This window comes from Acromyrmex echinatior, chromosome 5 (assembly GCF_024713525.1).
Source record: "Acromyrmex echinatior isolate Ae372 chromosome 5, ASM2471352v2, whole genome shotgun sequence".
NCBI classification, from domain to species: domain Eukaryota; kingdom Metazoa; phylum Arthropoda; class Insecta; order Hymenoptera; family Formicidae; genus Acromyrmex; species Acromyrmex echinatior.
Genome location: NC_141856.1, coordinates 10,155,167 through 10,171,551, shown reverse-complemented (window position 1 = coordinate 10,171,551; position 16,385 = coordinate 10,155,167). Strand labels below are relative to the sequence as shown.

At 35.5% G+C, this 16,385-nt stretch overlaps 2 protein-coding genes across 2 annotated transcripts; both read left to right on the top strand.

Moving 5' to 3' along the window:
- Positions 1–1,068: 1,068 nt before the first annotated feature.
- Positions 1,069–9,774, top strand: LOC105153536 (hypothetical protein). Its single transcript, XM_011068441.2, has 3 exons — positions 1,069–2,836; positions 2,914–3,033; positions 3,490–9,774. The coding sequence occupies exons 1-3, from the start codon at positions 2,389–2,391 to the stop codon at positions 3,759–3,761; spliced, it is 840 nt and encodes a 279-aa protein (XP_011066743.1). The 5' UTR covers positions 1,069–2,388; the 3' UTR covers positions 3,762–9,774.
- A 178-nt stretch (positions 9,775–9,952) lies between these two features.
- Osi6 (DUF1676 domain-containing protein Osi6) lies at positions 9,953–15,743 on the top strand. The gene is made up of 3 exons (XM_011068440.2): positions 9,953–10,413; positions 10,654–10,756; positions 10,919–15,743. The coding sequence occupies exons 1-3, from the start codon at positions 10,087–10,089 to the stop codon at positions 11,299–11,301; spliced, it is 813 nt and encodes a 270-aa protein (XP_011066742.1). The 5' UTR covers positions 9,953–10,086; the 3' UTR covers positions 11,302–15,743.
- The last annotated feature ends 642 nt before the right edge of the window (positions 15,744–16,385 follow it).

Below are 16,385 nucleotides of genomic sequence, written 5' to 3'. Positions count from 1 at the left end.
TTTACCATTTATCGCTAGGCAAATAATTAAAGTTATCGATATCAGAAAATTATCACAACTGAACGAATCTGAAATTAATTAATTGTTGATTTATTATATGTAGGTCTTTGCTAATAACCTGAATTCTTCTTTATTTGAGATGCAATTATTTAGATCGGAGATATTAACACAACACCGAGCAAAGTAGTGAAAATTTTCATTATAGAAGATAAGATCTACTATCTCGTAATTAACACGATATCGGTTTATTTAATATATTTTCCTTAGAAATAGCAAATAATCTTTCTAATTCTTAATTCGGTCTTAAAAGTAACATCAAAACTTATCATAACAATAAACTTTACAGAATGTTAATATTATTTTAGATTTTTGCAATTGTATATATTTAATTGAATCAACAGCGAACAAAATTAGTAGTTTTTTTATAGATAATTTATTATTTTGTTAGTTAGAAATTTATTAAGTTAAAAGAGTTCCCTAATTTTTTAGGACTTACCAAATTCTTCTATTTAGTTGCCATTTCTTCAGATTTTAGTAGAATTAAATATAGTGAACGAACGAAATAAAAATATAGGAAAAAATACAACTAGAGAGAGAGAGAGAGAGAGAGAGAGAGAGAGAGAGGACGACACTTAAATGCGAAAATCTCGTAACGCGATAATGTCACGATAACATGCTTGTGTTACGGCCCGTTAGATATTTAAACGAACATTACATTGCACAAGATAAATTTACAATAAACCTCCATTTTATGAATGAACTAAAATACAATGCAGTATATACACAACGAATGTAGTCGTAAATATCCGTGCTTCAAAATAAACAGAGCACAGCTTAGCGTGCACTAATTAAAAAAACTATCATTCGGTACGTAGTGTTGGGAAGCGCGCAATGTTGAGAAAGTTACTTTATAAGTTACCTATAAATTACTTAGGTTACCATATGTACGTTTGTTGTAGGAATTGAGTGTAAAAAATAATACAAAATTGGAGCAAATGATAAAATATGATAGAAAAATTAAAATATCCGAACTTGTTGAGCTCAATTTCTATAATAAAAAGTAACTTGTAAGTAACCTGTAAAGTAACTTTTCCAACCCTGCTTAACTGTAAGTATGAATTCCGCATGTACACGCGATAAAGCGCAACTGCTTTCGACATTAATCTAATTTTAATAGATAACGCCGTCTTTAAAGCCTCGTGAGCTTCGGTAAAGTTTTTAGTTGATCACGATCGTCCGCATGCGATCGAGCCGTGTCGTGGAACGGAAGAATAATTTGGAATCGGTTGTAGTTATACCTATCAGACTCTGCTACGTATATATTGCGGTGTTGTAGGCATGTGAGGGGAAGTGGAACAGAAGAGAAAGGCACATGAAGATGAACTAGATTTGGATAGTCATCTCTCCTTTCCTTCCACGCCATTCGTCATCTTTGTCCATCATTGGTTTCTTTATCTCTTTCTCGTTTTCCTCCACACCCTACCCCTTCCTACGTAAATTCGCATTTCTCACATTCTCCGCTACATCGTCCTCCTCATTATCCTGCGTACGTTTGACACGATCTACCTGTCAGAATAAAAACTCGCCAATATATAATTAATCTGTCTCGCAGCCATCGATGGAGGGACGCAAAATTTTATGTTGGTTTCTCGCATGGGTTCAACCACGTTACGCTCGCATCTATTATTTATCGGAGATGCGTACGATTGTGTTACGATCGATACCGGCGATCACGATTCGAAATCGGTACGTTCTCTTCCGCTCTACTAAAGCGCGGGAAAGAGAGAAAGGAAAGAGAAGCCAAACTACGAGAAGAGAGTTGCGAATGATCCGGGAGCCAGTAGTAGTACGTGATCTAGAATAGTGAGATCTCGCTAAATGCGAATTACGTCCGACGGAGCAGGTAAAGGAAATAGGCGAAGGAAGGGAGCGGAAGATGCGTGAAGGCGTCATCCGCGCCGATGCGATGATGGAACCTCGCTCTCGCAAGCCAACCGCGCCGTAACGCTCTGAAACGCGTCAGAGAAACAAGAATTAAACGAATCGTCGAAGAGACCGGCATCTAAGTGAACGAAAAATTACCGTCTAATGCACAGCAAGAGCAGAGAACGGCAGCCATCGTGCCCGATGCTCTCCTTGCTTTTTTCTTGGTACAATCACCGACCCTCAAGTAGATCTATATAAATGGGAATTGCAAGCACTTACGCTGCAGCACTCGGACCTCCGCCGTAGGTTCCGCAGCTTCACGATATACGCACGCGACGTTCCCTTAGTTTTGCCGCGCGGTGGTTTAACGACGCAAAAAGCGCAGGGATAAAGGCCCGCCGCGATTTCGACGGAGCCAAATCGTTTTGTTCGTCGTGACACGCTCGTTTCCACGACGAAACGATGCTTTGGATAGACAGCGTACCGGGAATCGATCGCCGACGTCTGCACATCTGTCTGACGTTGGCAATCTGCGGATTTTTCATCGTCGATACGATCGACGCCGCCACGAACGAAAGTAAGGACACATGGACCGGATTCTCGACGTCATGCACGTCCGAGGATTCGAAGAACGCGTCGGTTTCTTGTCACGGAGTGCGAATTGTACGGAAGATTGTACAACAGCTACTGGAGACCACCAGTAAGGAACGGGACATACAGCTCTTCGACGGAATATCTTTGGTCGAGATACCTGGCTCTTCCCGAAAGGCTAGAGTTTTGAAGGGCTTTGGAGGTCTCGGACCCTTTTTACAGTTTCTGGAAGGCAGAGAACTGAGAGTCAAGCTGCCGTCTTTACTCCCACCGAATATTGAAACCGCTTTGAAGGAGAGTTTGCCTTCCGAAGCAGAAGGTTTGTAATTTATGAGCGACACGACTGAGATGTCGAAGAAAATTTATGAAATTTTCTGAAAATCTTACATTTTTTAGCGAGAAAGAGTGGCGATGGCGGTTTTGGCGGCGGCGGCGGCGGCGGTGGCGGTTTTGGCGGCGGCAAAGGTGGCAAGAAGGGCGGTGGCGGTGGACTCCTTTTAATGATGCTTATGATGGGTAAGTTTCCGTGAATAATTATTGAAGAGGTGATTATAATTGAAAAAGATAATTATAAATATTAAATAATTATTACATTCTGTCTAACGCATATATACATTAAGTAATACATCTTCGCGCAAATATTTCGTCAATTTTGTTAAAATATTAAGACGGTAAATAATAATTATTTTTTATTTTATATATAACATTTATTGATTTCGAGTTTATGTATTATATTTGTGATAAATATATGATATTTAGGACTTTATATTATACTTTTCAAACTGTATTTTTATTCAGTTATATCTAACAGAAGAAATAAGTATATATTTACATTCAATTATCATTACATGTATATTGTTACATAATCATACAGTATGTTTTTAACATAATTTCATGTCTCACGTTCGATTCTATCTTATAATGTAAATTTCACTGTAATTTAAAATTTACTTTTCTTCTGAAACAATCTAGGTAAGATGATGGCTGCTATGGGTTTCGGCGCATTGGGTCTCCTAGCCATGAAGGCGTTGATGGTTTCGGCAATGGCTTTGATGCTGTCACTGATTGTAGCCGTGAAGAAACTAGCGAGTGGTGGCGATGATCACGGCGGCGGTCACCATGTCGTTTACGCGCAGGAAGTTGGTCATCACCATCGCAAGAAGAGATCAGTCGAAGACATTGACTTCACACAGTTGCCTTATAGAGGATATACTCATCTTTACGCTAACTTGGGACCGTCTTGATGCTTTTAATCGTTAATTGCACCAACCTCGAGATTGAATTGGTTCTCCAGCTTCTCAACTCTCTTATCGCTACTAAAGCGAACTTCTCAGATAGATACGACTAGATACGACTACGTTGACAACAGCACATTGACATTACGCTCACGTAATTTACATTTCAGTCACATCATCATTATTCTCTTATTCATCATCACATTCATTTAACGCAACGTCCATCCTTTTCACAACGTGGCTTTCGTTTCTTTATAGTTTATAAAACTGCAAACGTCAGTTGCGGTAGGAGGGTTAATAGGCGCTGGGAAATAACTGAAGACGTGACGCGACGCAAGATCAGTGACAGTGACATTGACGAAACGACAATGACTGATTGACAGCTACGGTAGAAAGTGATATTTAACAAATGCTTGCTCGCGAGAAACGTGGTAACTGATCTCCATTGATCTGCCACTTCGACAGGACTCTCAGTGAAAAATTACAGACACGCACCGAAGAAACCAAAGTATGTTGTTCGATTTTTTTATTTATTTATTTATTTTTTTTTTTACCCACGTATTTATTGTTGTGCAACACATGTTAATAAAGCATACGTGTTTGGAAGATACGAAATATATACGTGTTTTACATTTATTACCATCTCGATTGAAACGCGAAATTGTTTAACTTACATTTATTAATGACATTAATAATGAAATCTCATTTATTTTAATTGAACGTTAAACAAGACGTGTATAAATCACAAAATTAATTTAAACGGAAGCAACGTTTAGTAGGCAATTTTCGGACGAGCCAGCGTAACGTCGCTTATTACTAGAAATTAATAAGATATTTCGTATAACAGGCTTGGAAACGAAGCGACACGGTTCGCTGAGTCGAGTCCGCCGATATTTCCCATTTACTTGCACACGGAACATTGGAAAATCGCAGGAACGAGGTAACAAATCGAGCCAATGAGGAAAGTGTGCCAGCGACCTACCGTGTCGCATATTCACCTGCGTTTACTCGATGAGCGTTTATTTAGCTAACGTCGCGACGATGCAAAGCTAATAATAACCCGTGCGCGAATGTCAAGCCTAAATAGACTAATAGCGATAGCGCATCGAAAGTTAAACATGGCTGAACGACGATATATGAATCTGATTAATAACGCGGCGTTTCATTATGTACTTCATACATTTGCTTATTCAAGATCGCGAATTCATAAAAATTTAGAGTCGCTTGAGCTTGGAATGTAGCGGGATTCTGCAGCAATTTGTACGAGGAATTTGATGTGAATCTTGAGAGAGTCCAATTTGAGTCTTTCAGACTCAAAGATAAATTACGAGAACACGTCTGTGGACGCAAATGCCGGTGCTTGTTTTTATTCACGATGTTCCCGCGCGTGCACGTGGATCTCATGCCCAGAGCGGATTGGAGAGCTCGGTGGAAGGAAAAAAAAGCGAAGGAGAAAGAGATAGAGGAGAGGAGAGGAGGCATGATGGAAGAAAGGCTCGATCGAGTGGTGTAAGAGGAACGAATCCTCTTTCTCTTTACGCATCTCTCTATGCCGCGTCTTCTCTCTGTCTGTATTGGATTCCTCCCACTACAGTCCTCGGCTCCTTCTTTCTCCACGTGGCGTGGTAGGGGAAGGAAGAGGCTAAGACCCACTGGCATACATACCAATCGTTTCCTTTTTTACGTTTCGAATATCATAAAACGTGGAGATTCGCACCGAAAGCAGCTCAGACGGCGATGCAGTCTCGAACAGAACCGATCGCTTCTCGGCGTCTACAGTCTGTGATCGCTATATCCATTCCTACGTGGAATGTCGGATCAATTAATTCATAATTCGTTATTATTTGATTATTCAAATCAAATTTTTTACGAAATTCACCATTTAATTGTACATCTTCTCGCTTAATTTTCTACCTATATCCATTGCACTACTTTTCTAATGACTAGAAAGAATAAAGATGGCGCGTTATACTCACTAATTACGATCAAACCGGATTCATTATATTTAATAAGATTGAAAGCAGTAATCAATTGCAATTACTGCCAACGCGGTGATTAATAGAAATGAACGATTTATTTTCTTTTCTTTGGTCTTTCTAGATAACTTTTACAACTCTGTACAAAGGAATGAATGGGCAATATATCTATTGTCATGTTTCGGATTATCGTTTATTTTGTTCAACTCTTCTGTTGTATCTTTATTAATTATTCTGAACTATAATAGAAATATATGACTTAGATGGTTTTTAATGTTCATTATTAATTAATAGTCTAATAATATTATATATATATATAGAGCTGATTTGTGATCTATTGCTTATGATGCTCAATATGGAAAGAATTACCGGCAAAGTTTCTGGCACAGCAATCGCGTTATGGTCCATAGACGAGAAGAACCAGTTGGGCGCAGAAGAGTGCCCCGTTACATTCCACATTCATTACAAACTTCGTAAAGAAATTTAAAATTCAAATTTGATCTGGTTGGCTACCGGTTGATTTTTCAGGTCGTACGCATGTCGATGGCCAATTGATTGAACATTGCATCAGAAATTCCTAGCACAATCGATTGACAGACATTAAACCAGTTACTGACAAGTTCGAAGGCTAGAATATCGAAGACCACCGGTTCTTTCCGATTTAGGACAGGAAACGCAACACGATTGCTAGATACGCTTTTATGGACGTTGCTGTCCTAAATCGATACACTTTTTGAGTGATTCTCTAGATACCAGTGGGAACATTTTGTTTCATTCACATATTGGTGTGGAAAAATACTATGACCTCTAAAAGTCGGTGACCTTAATATGTAGATATTTACACATAAACTGGTAATGCACTTGAAAAGAGGGTAATTCTTTATAAAAAAGTAATTAAAAAATGTAGAGTTAAACTTTTCCTCACATAAGACTTTATCAAGAAAAGCTATGAAAATTAAGAAATTAATAATATTCTAACTATTCTCTAATATTCTTTATCATTATAAAATTATAATTAACAATTGTTCTAATATAAAACAAATATTATTTATTGTTGTGAAAATGAAATTGAGAGAAAATTAGGAGAATAAATTTGAATATAAGTTATATTCAATAAATTTGATAATAAAGATAAATTTGAATATAAATTTTCCCGATCATCTTTTTCATAAAATAATATGCAATTATTGATTTTAATAGAAGAAATTATATCAATTCTATCTCTTATATTATGCAATATGCCTTTAATATATTTTTTTGATACTTTAATATTTTAAAAAGAAGTTAATCAAGTAAATTTTTTCAATAATAATCACTTTAATAAATTTGTGTGATAAGAGCGAGAGTCATTGTAATCTGTTTAATTGAAATATCTGTTTTCAATCTGCATTTCATTGAACGAAATCACACGTCTCATCTACAACGTTGTATTCCCGCGTAAAGGATAGTGATTTTACCACGATGGGCGTGCCTGTGGTTTAACGATCATTGCTGTCGTTGTATATACAGGAGAAACTTTGGTTTTACTTTTTAAGGCTGCTCTTCTGTTGGGAGTGAAGGATTGACGAAAGGATTCTGAGTGCTACCCAATGACCGAGAAAGGATGAATGAGCATTGACGTAAGATCGGGAATGGGAACTGTGTTGTTGTTGTATTTGCTTTTCAATGAATCCCTTCTTATGACGAGAGAATTTGTTGACCGAATTTAAGACGAGAGTGCTCCTTCTTTATTCCGTAGTGATTATGTACATAAATTAACAAAGAGACTCGTGCGGTTTTTAGTAGAGAATGGACGTAAAATGTACAATGTATAATGAATGCAATTTTTTCACTTCCTCTCTTCCACTTTATAATCTCATTTTATTGAACATGTAAATGATAAAGGAAAGTAATGATTGTAATGTGTAATGTTAAAAGATAATAATATCAATGTTAGAAAGTCTTGCAAATTTATAATCGGATGATGCTTATCTTTTCCATAATATTAGGTCGTTTACTATAAAAATATGTGGAACGCGTTTCTCATCTCAGTTCTAAGTCACATGTCTTTAACTGATTTAAAGATAAAAAAGTAGAAAGAGAGAGAGAGAGAGAGAGAGAGAGAGAACGCACTTTCTATAGAAAACGTCTAATATAATACTTTCTAAGTAAAAAAGTCTAATTCCTGTTTCAAATTTAATGTTGCTGTCTTTCCAAGGTATAAATAAACATTTTATATCTTACATATATTTTTAATTATATTTCCGCAAATTGGAAATTTTGATTAGTATGGAAGTATGCGCCCTCGCATTAATAGCCTTGCAGTCTTACAAATCTAGTCCTATATAGACCATTGGTTTTACTTTCTCGGAATTTAAACCTACGCCGCACATATACGCTTACTGAATGTGAAGATTTTCTTGATAGTCGCATTGTACTGCTTTATACTTCCGGTAAGAAGAAACGAAATGAAAATGACAAGAAGCGTTATCCATTGGCCCGTGAGAGTTGCAGGGTCACACTAGAAAGTGGTGTCCGCATGTGCCGCGATGAAGGTCGGATCCGGGATGTTTGAACCTGATCTATACCAGTTTTCTTTCATTCATATCGATCATCCGTATCTGCTCCTTAAACGCCGAACGGCTCACATAGAAGGATTTATGTCCGAAAAGAGAGTATTGCAGACTCTTTCCCTTGAATTGCAATGATAGTTCATCGCTAAAAAGCTAATTGAGCTACTTAAGGATCGCTAGTTATATTATTATTTGCTTACACGAGTTTATTCGAGTCTCGTATAGCGGTATGTACTAATTTTACAAATGAAGTTTTCAGTAGTAAGAGTATAGGATTCAATCAGACGTAAAGATTACGTTATTCGTTACTGTTATTTACTATCATTTTTCTTTTTTCCTTATTGGAAAGTACAATGCAATAGACTGTTATATAAGCTTATTTAACATTACTTATTGTTGTTTGCAGAAATTATAATAAATGCATTATGACTAGATGAACTTGGCAATTAAATTTTTCAATATCTTCGTAATTCATATACTACACATTATGCTCAATTGAAATAATATTCGTAATTTAAAAAAATAGGTAGCTATCGTTTCTTATTAAATTTTTCATCGTTTTTGTATTAAAGATGATAATGAACCGAAGCAATGTTAATATAAATTAGGATAGATCAGACATTTACCAAAGCGAATGAGAGTTAAAGCTGGAGTTTAAGAAATTGTTGAAAGAGCTTTCTCTAGAGTTTATTTACATAAAATTTAACACATTCTTGAAATTCAGGTCTCATCCAATTTATCATCAGGTTTCTCCAATTTAAGTATGTAAATGTGTAAAATAATAAGAACAAACTAGAAATTTTTTAAATTCGTTAAATTCGAGCGAACATAAGTCTACCTTTGAAAATGAATAATTTACACAATATGTGCGTATGAATTAAATATTAACATTATTCAAATAATTATCATACATATAACATTATTCAAATAATTATCATATATATGTTTCATAAAATTAAAAACTTATTAAAATGACAAAAACAAATATTATTGAGAGAGAAAATACTAAATTATTTGTGATTTTATATTATTATATATATATATTAAAATATTTCTTATATGAAATGCGAATAATGTTACTCATATTATTTACAAAATTCAATTCAATGGAATTAAAGATTATGTAACAAATAAAGTTAAAAAAATAAGTAATAATACTATATACATGCCTATGTATAAAAATAGAAATATTTTATATTCCATGTATATAATTTTTTATATAATCATAATTGAAATAATTTTTTAGTAATGCGATATTACATAATTGTGTTTTTACATTCTATTATATATTATATTCGCATTTGGTCGGAGTTCTTAATACTCTACATCCAATACATTCAACTAAAAATTGCATATCCTGTAATGCAATGTAAAGTTAGTCCGGTATACTTAAGAAAATCGTTGTTGAAAGAAAGCGATTTTAACACTCAAGGTGTAGCCCCTTATAGCATCTATACGCCCGACCTCTATTTGTTTTGTCGTAGGTAGGTCGTAATAGGCTTAGCCAAACCTCTGTCATAAGTACACTTCGTCTATTGGATGAATATGTATTCATGCATGCCAAATAGGAAAAAAAAGAAGTCGGTGGGGCAATGATGGAGACCCATACCTAAAGGAGGGGTCCACCAAATATAAGCTAACGGATTGTCTCTGGACCACACGAAATTTAACTCTACACAACGAAGTTTATTCGGTGAATTTTAATTTCGTAGATCCATCGGTATCTACGAATTTTTTATATCTCCTATAAACGCGCGCTGCAATCGGGTGCTTTTATCACACGCCTCGTGGAATTCGCAACAAGTCATGAAACTACTGAAGCAATTCATAATTTTGATAACTGCGGTCGTTTTTATCACCGGTCAGAGTATTGACGAGTGCCTGAAGCAAGACAGCATATCCTGCGTGCAGAAGACTCTATATAGGACCGCCAAAGAATTCTTTGCTAAGGATAAATTAGAGCTTATAAACGGAGTCAGTCTCGTGAAGAGTAATGTTAATGCCAGATCTATCAAGGAACTTTCTTATGACCAAGAGATGGAGGCCGCTAATAATATCGTGGAAAGACAAAATTCTCTTGAAAACTTCATTAGCGATGAAGCTGGGCAATTTTTGACCGGTCGCAATCTTAGGGTACTTAAACAATTACTAAAGCTATTACATAATTGTTGTTTATCGAATATTAAACAAGGATAAAATGATACATAGGGGTCAAAATTTTGGGAAATACGAAATGCATCTTAGTAATGGTTTAATGTTTTAATGTCACTTTAATGATTCATAAATCATATTAATGTAAATTTTTTTATCTCTCTTAGCATCTTATATTCAGAAATACAATGTGGTTGAATGCAAACCACCAATTTTTTTCAGATCAATCTTGCATCGGTTTTTGAGAAAATCCAAGAATCGGGTCGTGCCTTCAGTGAATCTGCTCCACCAGAAATTCGTCAAGCTGTCAATGAGATTGTTGAAGGTAGCATTAGAATTAATAAATTATTTCTAATAATTTTCACACTAATTTTATCTCTATTTGTATTACGATAAAATTAAATTGAAATTACGTGTCTTACAATTATTTAAAAGAATAATTTAATTTGATTGATCTTAAATTAATAAATCTTTTCTAACATTCTAGCGCGAGGCAAGAAAAAAGGATTTTTAAAAGGACTCTTACCCCTCCTGATTGCCGCAAAAATAAAGTTTGGTATTTTGGGAGTTCTCTTATACTTTGTCACCGGATTCTTAGCGAAAAAGGCGATCCAAGCGTCCATCATTTCTCTCCTCATCTCTGCCTTCATCGGTTTAAAAACATTCTGGTCAGGCAAAAAGCACCACGACGTCACTTCTTACAATGGTGGCTGGAGTAGTGGATTTTTAAGTCCTGTTAGCGGTGGATGGTCAAGTCCCGTTAACAGTGGATGGTCCAATTCCGTATCCGGTGGATGGAGCAATGGTGGTTCTTCCGGTTGGGAAGATTCTAATTACGCGCACAGCCAAGCATATGGATATCATCACTAGTGATCGTTGATATTTTCTTCTTCTGTTTCTTCTTTTTATTATAATCAACGAGAAGAACGGGATGTCGATGGAAGTCTGTCGATGGAAGATGACTTTTAAGCCTCACGTTGATTTTTATTCATATAATCATGGAGATATTTATTTTTATTTATTTTATTAATTATCATTAAATAGTAAATAGGGCATCTCTGGCCCTTCCGTGATGTACATTAAATATATAACAATACTTCATCCGCATAAACATGTGCAAAATAGATCAATAAATAATCAAACTGAAAAGCTAGTCATAATATGTATGATTGGTGAAGATGTAACTTGCTAATTATGAAATACGATATTATGTATGTATTACGACTTGGCGATTTTTGCATAAGTTTTAGCGTGATCATAAATGTTTCTGTAATAATTCGTAATTCAATAGTTAAATCTAGTCCAATACAATGTACATGCAACGTATTAAACTATACGCTACGAATTTGTAATATGTAATTCATTAATATGTATTTAAAAAATTCGAATGTGTATTTATTGATTTTTTTCCATTTATGCGCGTTTTCATATTTCAAAATAAATATTTTATTTTTCTTTTCTGTGAGATTTCTGTGAGACTTCTGTAACATAATAGTGAAAGTACTTTATAAGTACAAACTTAAAATAATAATCAATTTTTATTCGTTAACTCCACTAATTTTAAGAAGCCCTTTTTGTATTTTTATTTTTAATCCTGAATACGAAAATCGTTCATAAGGCCGGTAGAGAGAAGCTTCAAAAAAGAGAAATCATCGCGACAGCAGCGGCAACTTTCCAGTCTTCCAGGAAGGTCCGAAACATTCTTTTTTTTTCTCACGAACGAAACTGCGCCGCGGCCGCGTTGCATAAAGAGCACATTCGAAATCGTTAATACATCGCGAGTGTTCTGCTTCCTTGACGAGTCATCCGGCCAGCGGCGGCTCGAAACTGAGCCGATGAGATGGAAATGCCGGCTGACTCTCGGCATTCTCGGACGGTTGTAGGGGAAAGTGCATGTCTCAGGTGCATCCGGGCAAAGTCGATTGTTTTCTCGGTCCGTGATGGCCAGAGGTCGAGAAGAGGTCGCGGCACACGTACGTCATTTCTAATCGGGTCGAGAGGATAGGCATACAACTAAATCTCTCGAAACGGATGTCCTTAAGTCCCACATAGAAGAAAAATAACTAGCTGGAAAGGAGGTTGAGGCAAAATAACGCGTTTCTTTCTCGCACTACGTTAGAACCTCACTTGATGTAATAAAAAGAATTTTACTTCGACAATACATTATAGATATATCCAGATACATATAACGTCGTATTTTTTTAGAACGATACGTTGGATTACGACGATGTGGACACTGATAATTAGTACTTACATATACTGAAAAAATATGATTGTCATCGAAAAAGAAAAGAAAGCAATTAATAGTAAGTTTTGGGAGTAAAGTAAAACTTGTGATTTTTTTTAACCAGCGTATAGACGACTCCATGTAATGAATATCGCGATAATAGCCCGTAAATAATTTGCTTTAAGCAAAAAGCATATAGCTAAATAGAAAATATATTAGATTTACAAGTGAATAAAATATGGCAAAAAATATATTATTTGTACGAAACATAGCATGAGATATAAGGATGGCGCGAAGAGGAGGCAATGCGTCAGTGTAAAAAAAGCGATTGTCATGCATCATTACACTCCTCTGTAACACAACGACTACAACGACGTGACTGCTGGAAGAACAACGGGGAAAAAGACGCGGAATTGCTTCGAGAGGAAGAGGAGTTACTTTCGTTCGTAATATAACCGAGTGCAACGTTATATTAATACCACTGACAAGTGAGATTGGAGCAAGTATCTTTTTTCTAACAATTTCAAGCTATTTATTGCTTTATATTTTTTGTATTTTATATTCAAAGTATGTATATTATGTATTTAAGCCTCTATATTATTTATACGTTGCAATAAAAGATATTCTTTTAAAATTTTCTTTTTAAATTTCAATTACTTAATTCATAGAATTCTTGTTTGTGTAGTAATATAACTTATTTACTGTATATTCATACTTACATTTTTATATAATTAGTAATTTATTTGTTTCAGATAATCACTTAGAATTTTACTCAGTTTTTGTTTAAAGTTTCATAAAGTATCATACATCGCAAATATATATTAGATATACAAATAAGTTTCCGCCGTTTGACAAAAGACGGCGCCACTAGCAAGCTATGGTTAAAATTGTCTAATGTAAAACATTAATCGTAAGGTTGGACATCTGTCAACAACATAACCTTGAAATACTAGCGATTTTGTATCAGCATCATATATTTTTTTTTGTGCGAAAATGCCGAGTTTTGAGCCGAATAAGCGTCATTTGCGGGAACTTTTGATTTACTTCTTTAATTTGAAGAAATCTGCAGCTGAGGCTCATCGATTACTTGTAGAAGCATATGGTAAGGCTGCCTTAAGTGAGAGAAGTTGTTGTGAATGGTTTCGAAAATTTAAGAACGGTGAATTTGACGTCGAAGACAAAGAATGTAGCGGAAGGCCGAAAGTGTACGAAGATGCGGAATTGGAAGCATTATTGAATGAAGATTCGTGCCAAACGCAAAAAGAACTTGCACTTACATTTTGGCTTACATCAATAAAACATTATGTATCATTCTTTCACAATAAATACTTAATTTTTGATAAAAAACGGCGGAAACTTATTTGTACACCTAATAATAATATTTTGAAAATAGAAAATGTTATAATATTTCTTCTGTATCATGTAATGCGAAGCGATGTGCGTGGAGTGAATAAACAAATTTTATGAAACTTATCATTGTGGCCCGCGTTGAACAAGCGGATGAATAAAATCGTTCTTTGAGCTCAGAAAAGCGTAATTTCTCCGTGTTGATAGCGCCAAATGTTCATCGTCTTATTATTAGAGAGTCGTAAAGTTCCGTGTCGATCGCGTCTTTACTCGCATCTAAATCCAAGTATGATTCTCACGTCACGATTAGTTTCGAGAGTTTCTCATGCGTCACTGGGTTACTAGATGATAGGTCGATTTGCTAGGTCATTATTAGGTGTGCATATCGTCAATTGGCATAGAATGATCTCTTTATCATTTTGCGTATTATTATTTGCAATTCAAACATTTCTCTTCATTAACGGTGGCGAGATATTTAGCAATTTAAAAATTTGAATCATTTACATTCCTAGATATATTCTATTTATTTATAATGTCAGAAATATAAATAATAAAGTCTATATTTTATTCATATATTATTCATATATATTCTACTTATTTATAAGTAAAGTTCATTCAATCTTCCATTTGCGAGTCAAAATTCATCACACGCTTTATCTACTTTTCGATCTTTTATTATTATGTATTTAATTTGACAGATTCTCACGTAAGATACCCGTGAAAAGCACTCTTACTTTGCAGATCAGACTGAAATCAGTCTGAAATCTTGATACATAGTACATGCATAAGATATTGGTGTCTGAATTCAATGGCTCATGTATAGACATTATGCATTGGCTAAGATGCTGGCTACACATACAACTTGAACTTAACCGAGCGCCACGATTTCGAAACAATTGCTAGACGACCGTTACCTTTCCCGTGACTTTCAACGACTTACGGCCAGGGTCACGTAGTCGTATAAAATGGATATATCTGCTATAATCTGATTGCTGTTCTTGTGCTTAATTGCTTTCGGCGGCTAACTAATTAGTATCGCAGAAACGTTGCGATATTCGAGCTCGGTTTCTCTCATTCACTTATTCTTGACATTCTCTTCGTGCTTACCCAGCATTGATCTCTCTGTCTCCCCTGTAACACGTTCTGAGGAACCTTTAATAAAGACTTCTCTACCTTCAGTCAATTTCCTTGTATTAATACGATCTAAAGATGAAAAAACAGCGTGCTGATAAAAATGTGTTAAAATAATTCCATTATAAGTATAATACCAGTATAATATTGATGTAACAAGAGTATGAACATCAATTCATTTATTCATTTATTCATATATTACCAGATAAACGAATTGTTAATGAGGACATCGGTTATTTTTCGATCCAGTTAAGTATCGAGGATATACGAAACATTTGCTTTTATTTAAAAGATATAGGCGTAATTTTCTGTTCAATATTTTGTTCGTTTTACTTGAAGCTTGTTTTAAAGAACCCGCCAGGTTACAGGCCGCGTCAGGTGTGTGATTTCGCTCAAGGCGACATTCGTTCTTGGGTACAGAGGGGATCTTGATCCCCGAGAGAAGTCGGGATCGAGAACATGGTTACTGTGAGAAAGAATAAGAAAAAGAGAAAGAAAGACAGAGATAGAGGAGAGGGAGGGAGAGAGAGAGAGAGAGAGAGAGAGAGAAAGAGAGAGAAAGATACCAAAATGATTGCCCAACTCTCGACCCAGTTATAAATAGGTGAGCGACCTCGTTCCAGGAATGATATCTCATGTTTATCATCTGCCAATGAATTTTCGGAGGTAGAGCAATATCATCTCAGCACAATTAAATGCTTTCTGTACGTTAAGAACGCTCGTATACGAGATGTTCTTCGTATAGTTTTGTCTCTATCTATAGGTTCAGAGCGATCGCTATAAATCACAACTTCCGACTAAAATTAAGCGATCAGATGACAAGATAATTCCTTATATTCACCATTGTATTTAGGAAAGCTGCGTAAAGGAACGAAAATAATTACAATTTACCGTAAGCGACTTAGTATCTAGATTCTTTGCGTTCTACATTGTGCTACTTAGTACAATGAATTAATCAAGCCAAAGTTGTACGACATGAGTCATCAGTTGTCGCTAATGGACCTTGTAATCGCATCCGCCGACACTGAATCTTCATCCTTGAGAGGTACATGCGACGCATCGTATACCTATCGAAACTACTGCCTATATGGCCTCGTTGAGTTGAAGTATCTGGAGCGGCCGAAGCACTTCTGGTTATTTGAATAAACGAGGAGAAATATTGAGTAACTCATTTTAAGAGCCCAAGAATTTCGTTCCATGATTTGCACACTGGCAGACGATCATCGAGGAATCTCACAGTTGACCAGAA

What these genes read in the sequence shown, in the direction of transcription:
- LOC105153536 (XM_011068441.2), top strand. Translation starts at nt 2,389, where the DNA reads ATGCTTTGGATAGACAGCGTACCGGGAATCGATCGCCGACGTCTGCAC. An exon ending in TTTGCCTTCCGAAGCAGAAG is followed by an intron (nt 2,837 to 2,913) that starts GTTTGTAATTTA and finishes TACATTTTTTAG; the next exon opens with CGAGAAAGAGTGGCGATGGC. An exon ending in TTTAATGATGCTTATGATGG is followed by an intron (nt 3,034 to 3,489) that starts GTAAGTTTCCGT and finishes GAAACAATCTAG; the next exon opens with GTAAGATGATGGCTGCTATG.
- Osi6 (XM_011068440.2), top strand. Translation starts at nt 10,087, where the DNA reads ATGAAACTACTGAAGCAATTCATAATTTTGATAACTGCGGTCGTTTTT. An exon ending in TGACCGGTCGCAATCTTAGG is followed by an intron (nt 10,414 to 10,653) that starts GTACTTAAACAA and finishes AATTTTTTTCAG; the next exon opens with ATCAATCTTGCATCGGTTTT. An exon ending in TGTCAATGAGATTGTTGAAG is followed by an intron (nt 10,757 to 10,918) that starts GTAGCATTAGAA and finishes CTAACATTCTAG; the next exon opens with CGCGAGGCAAGAAAAAAGGA.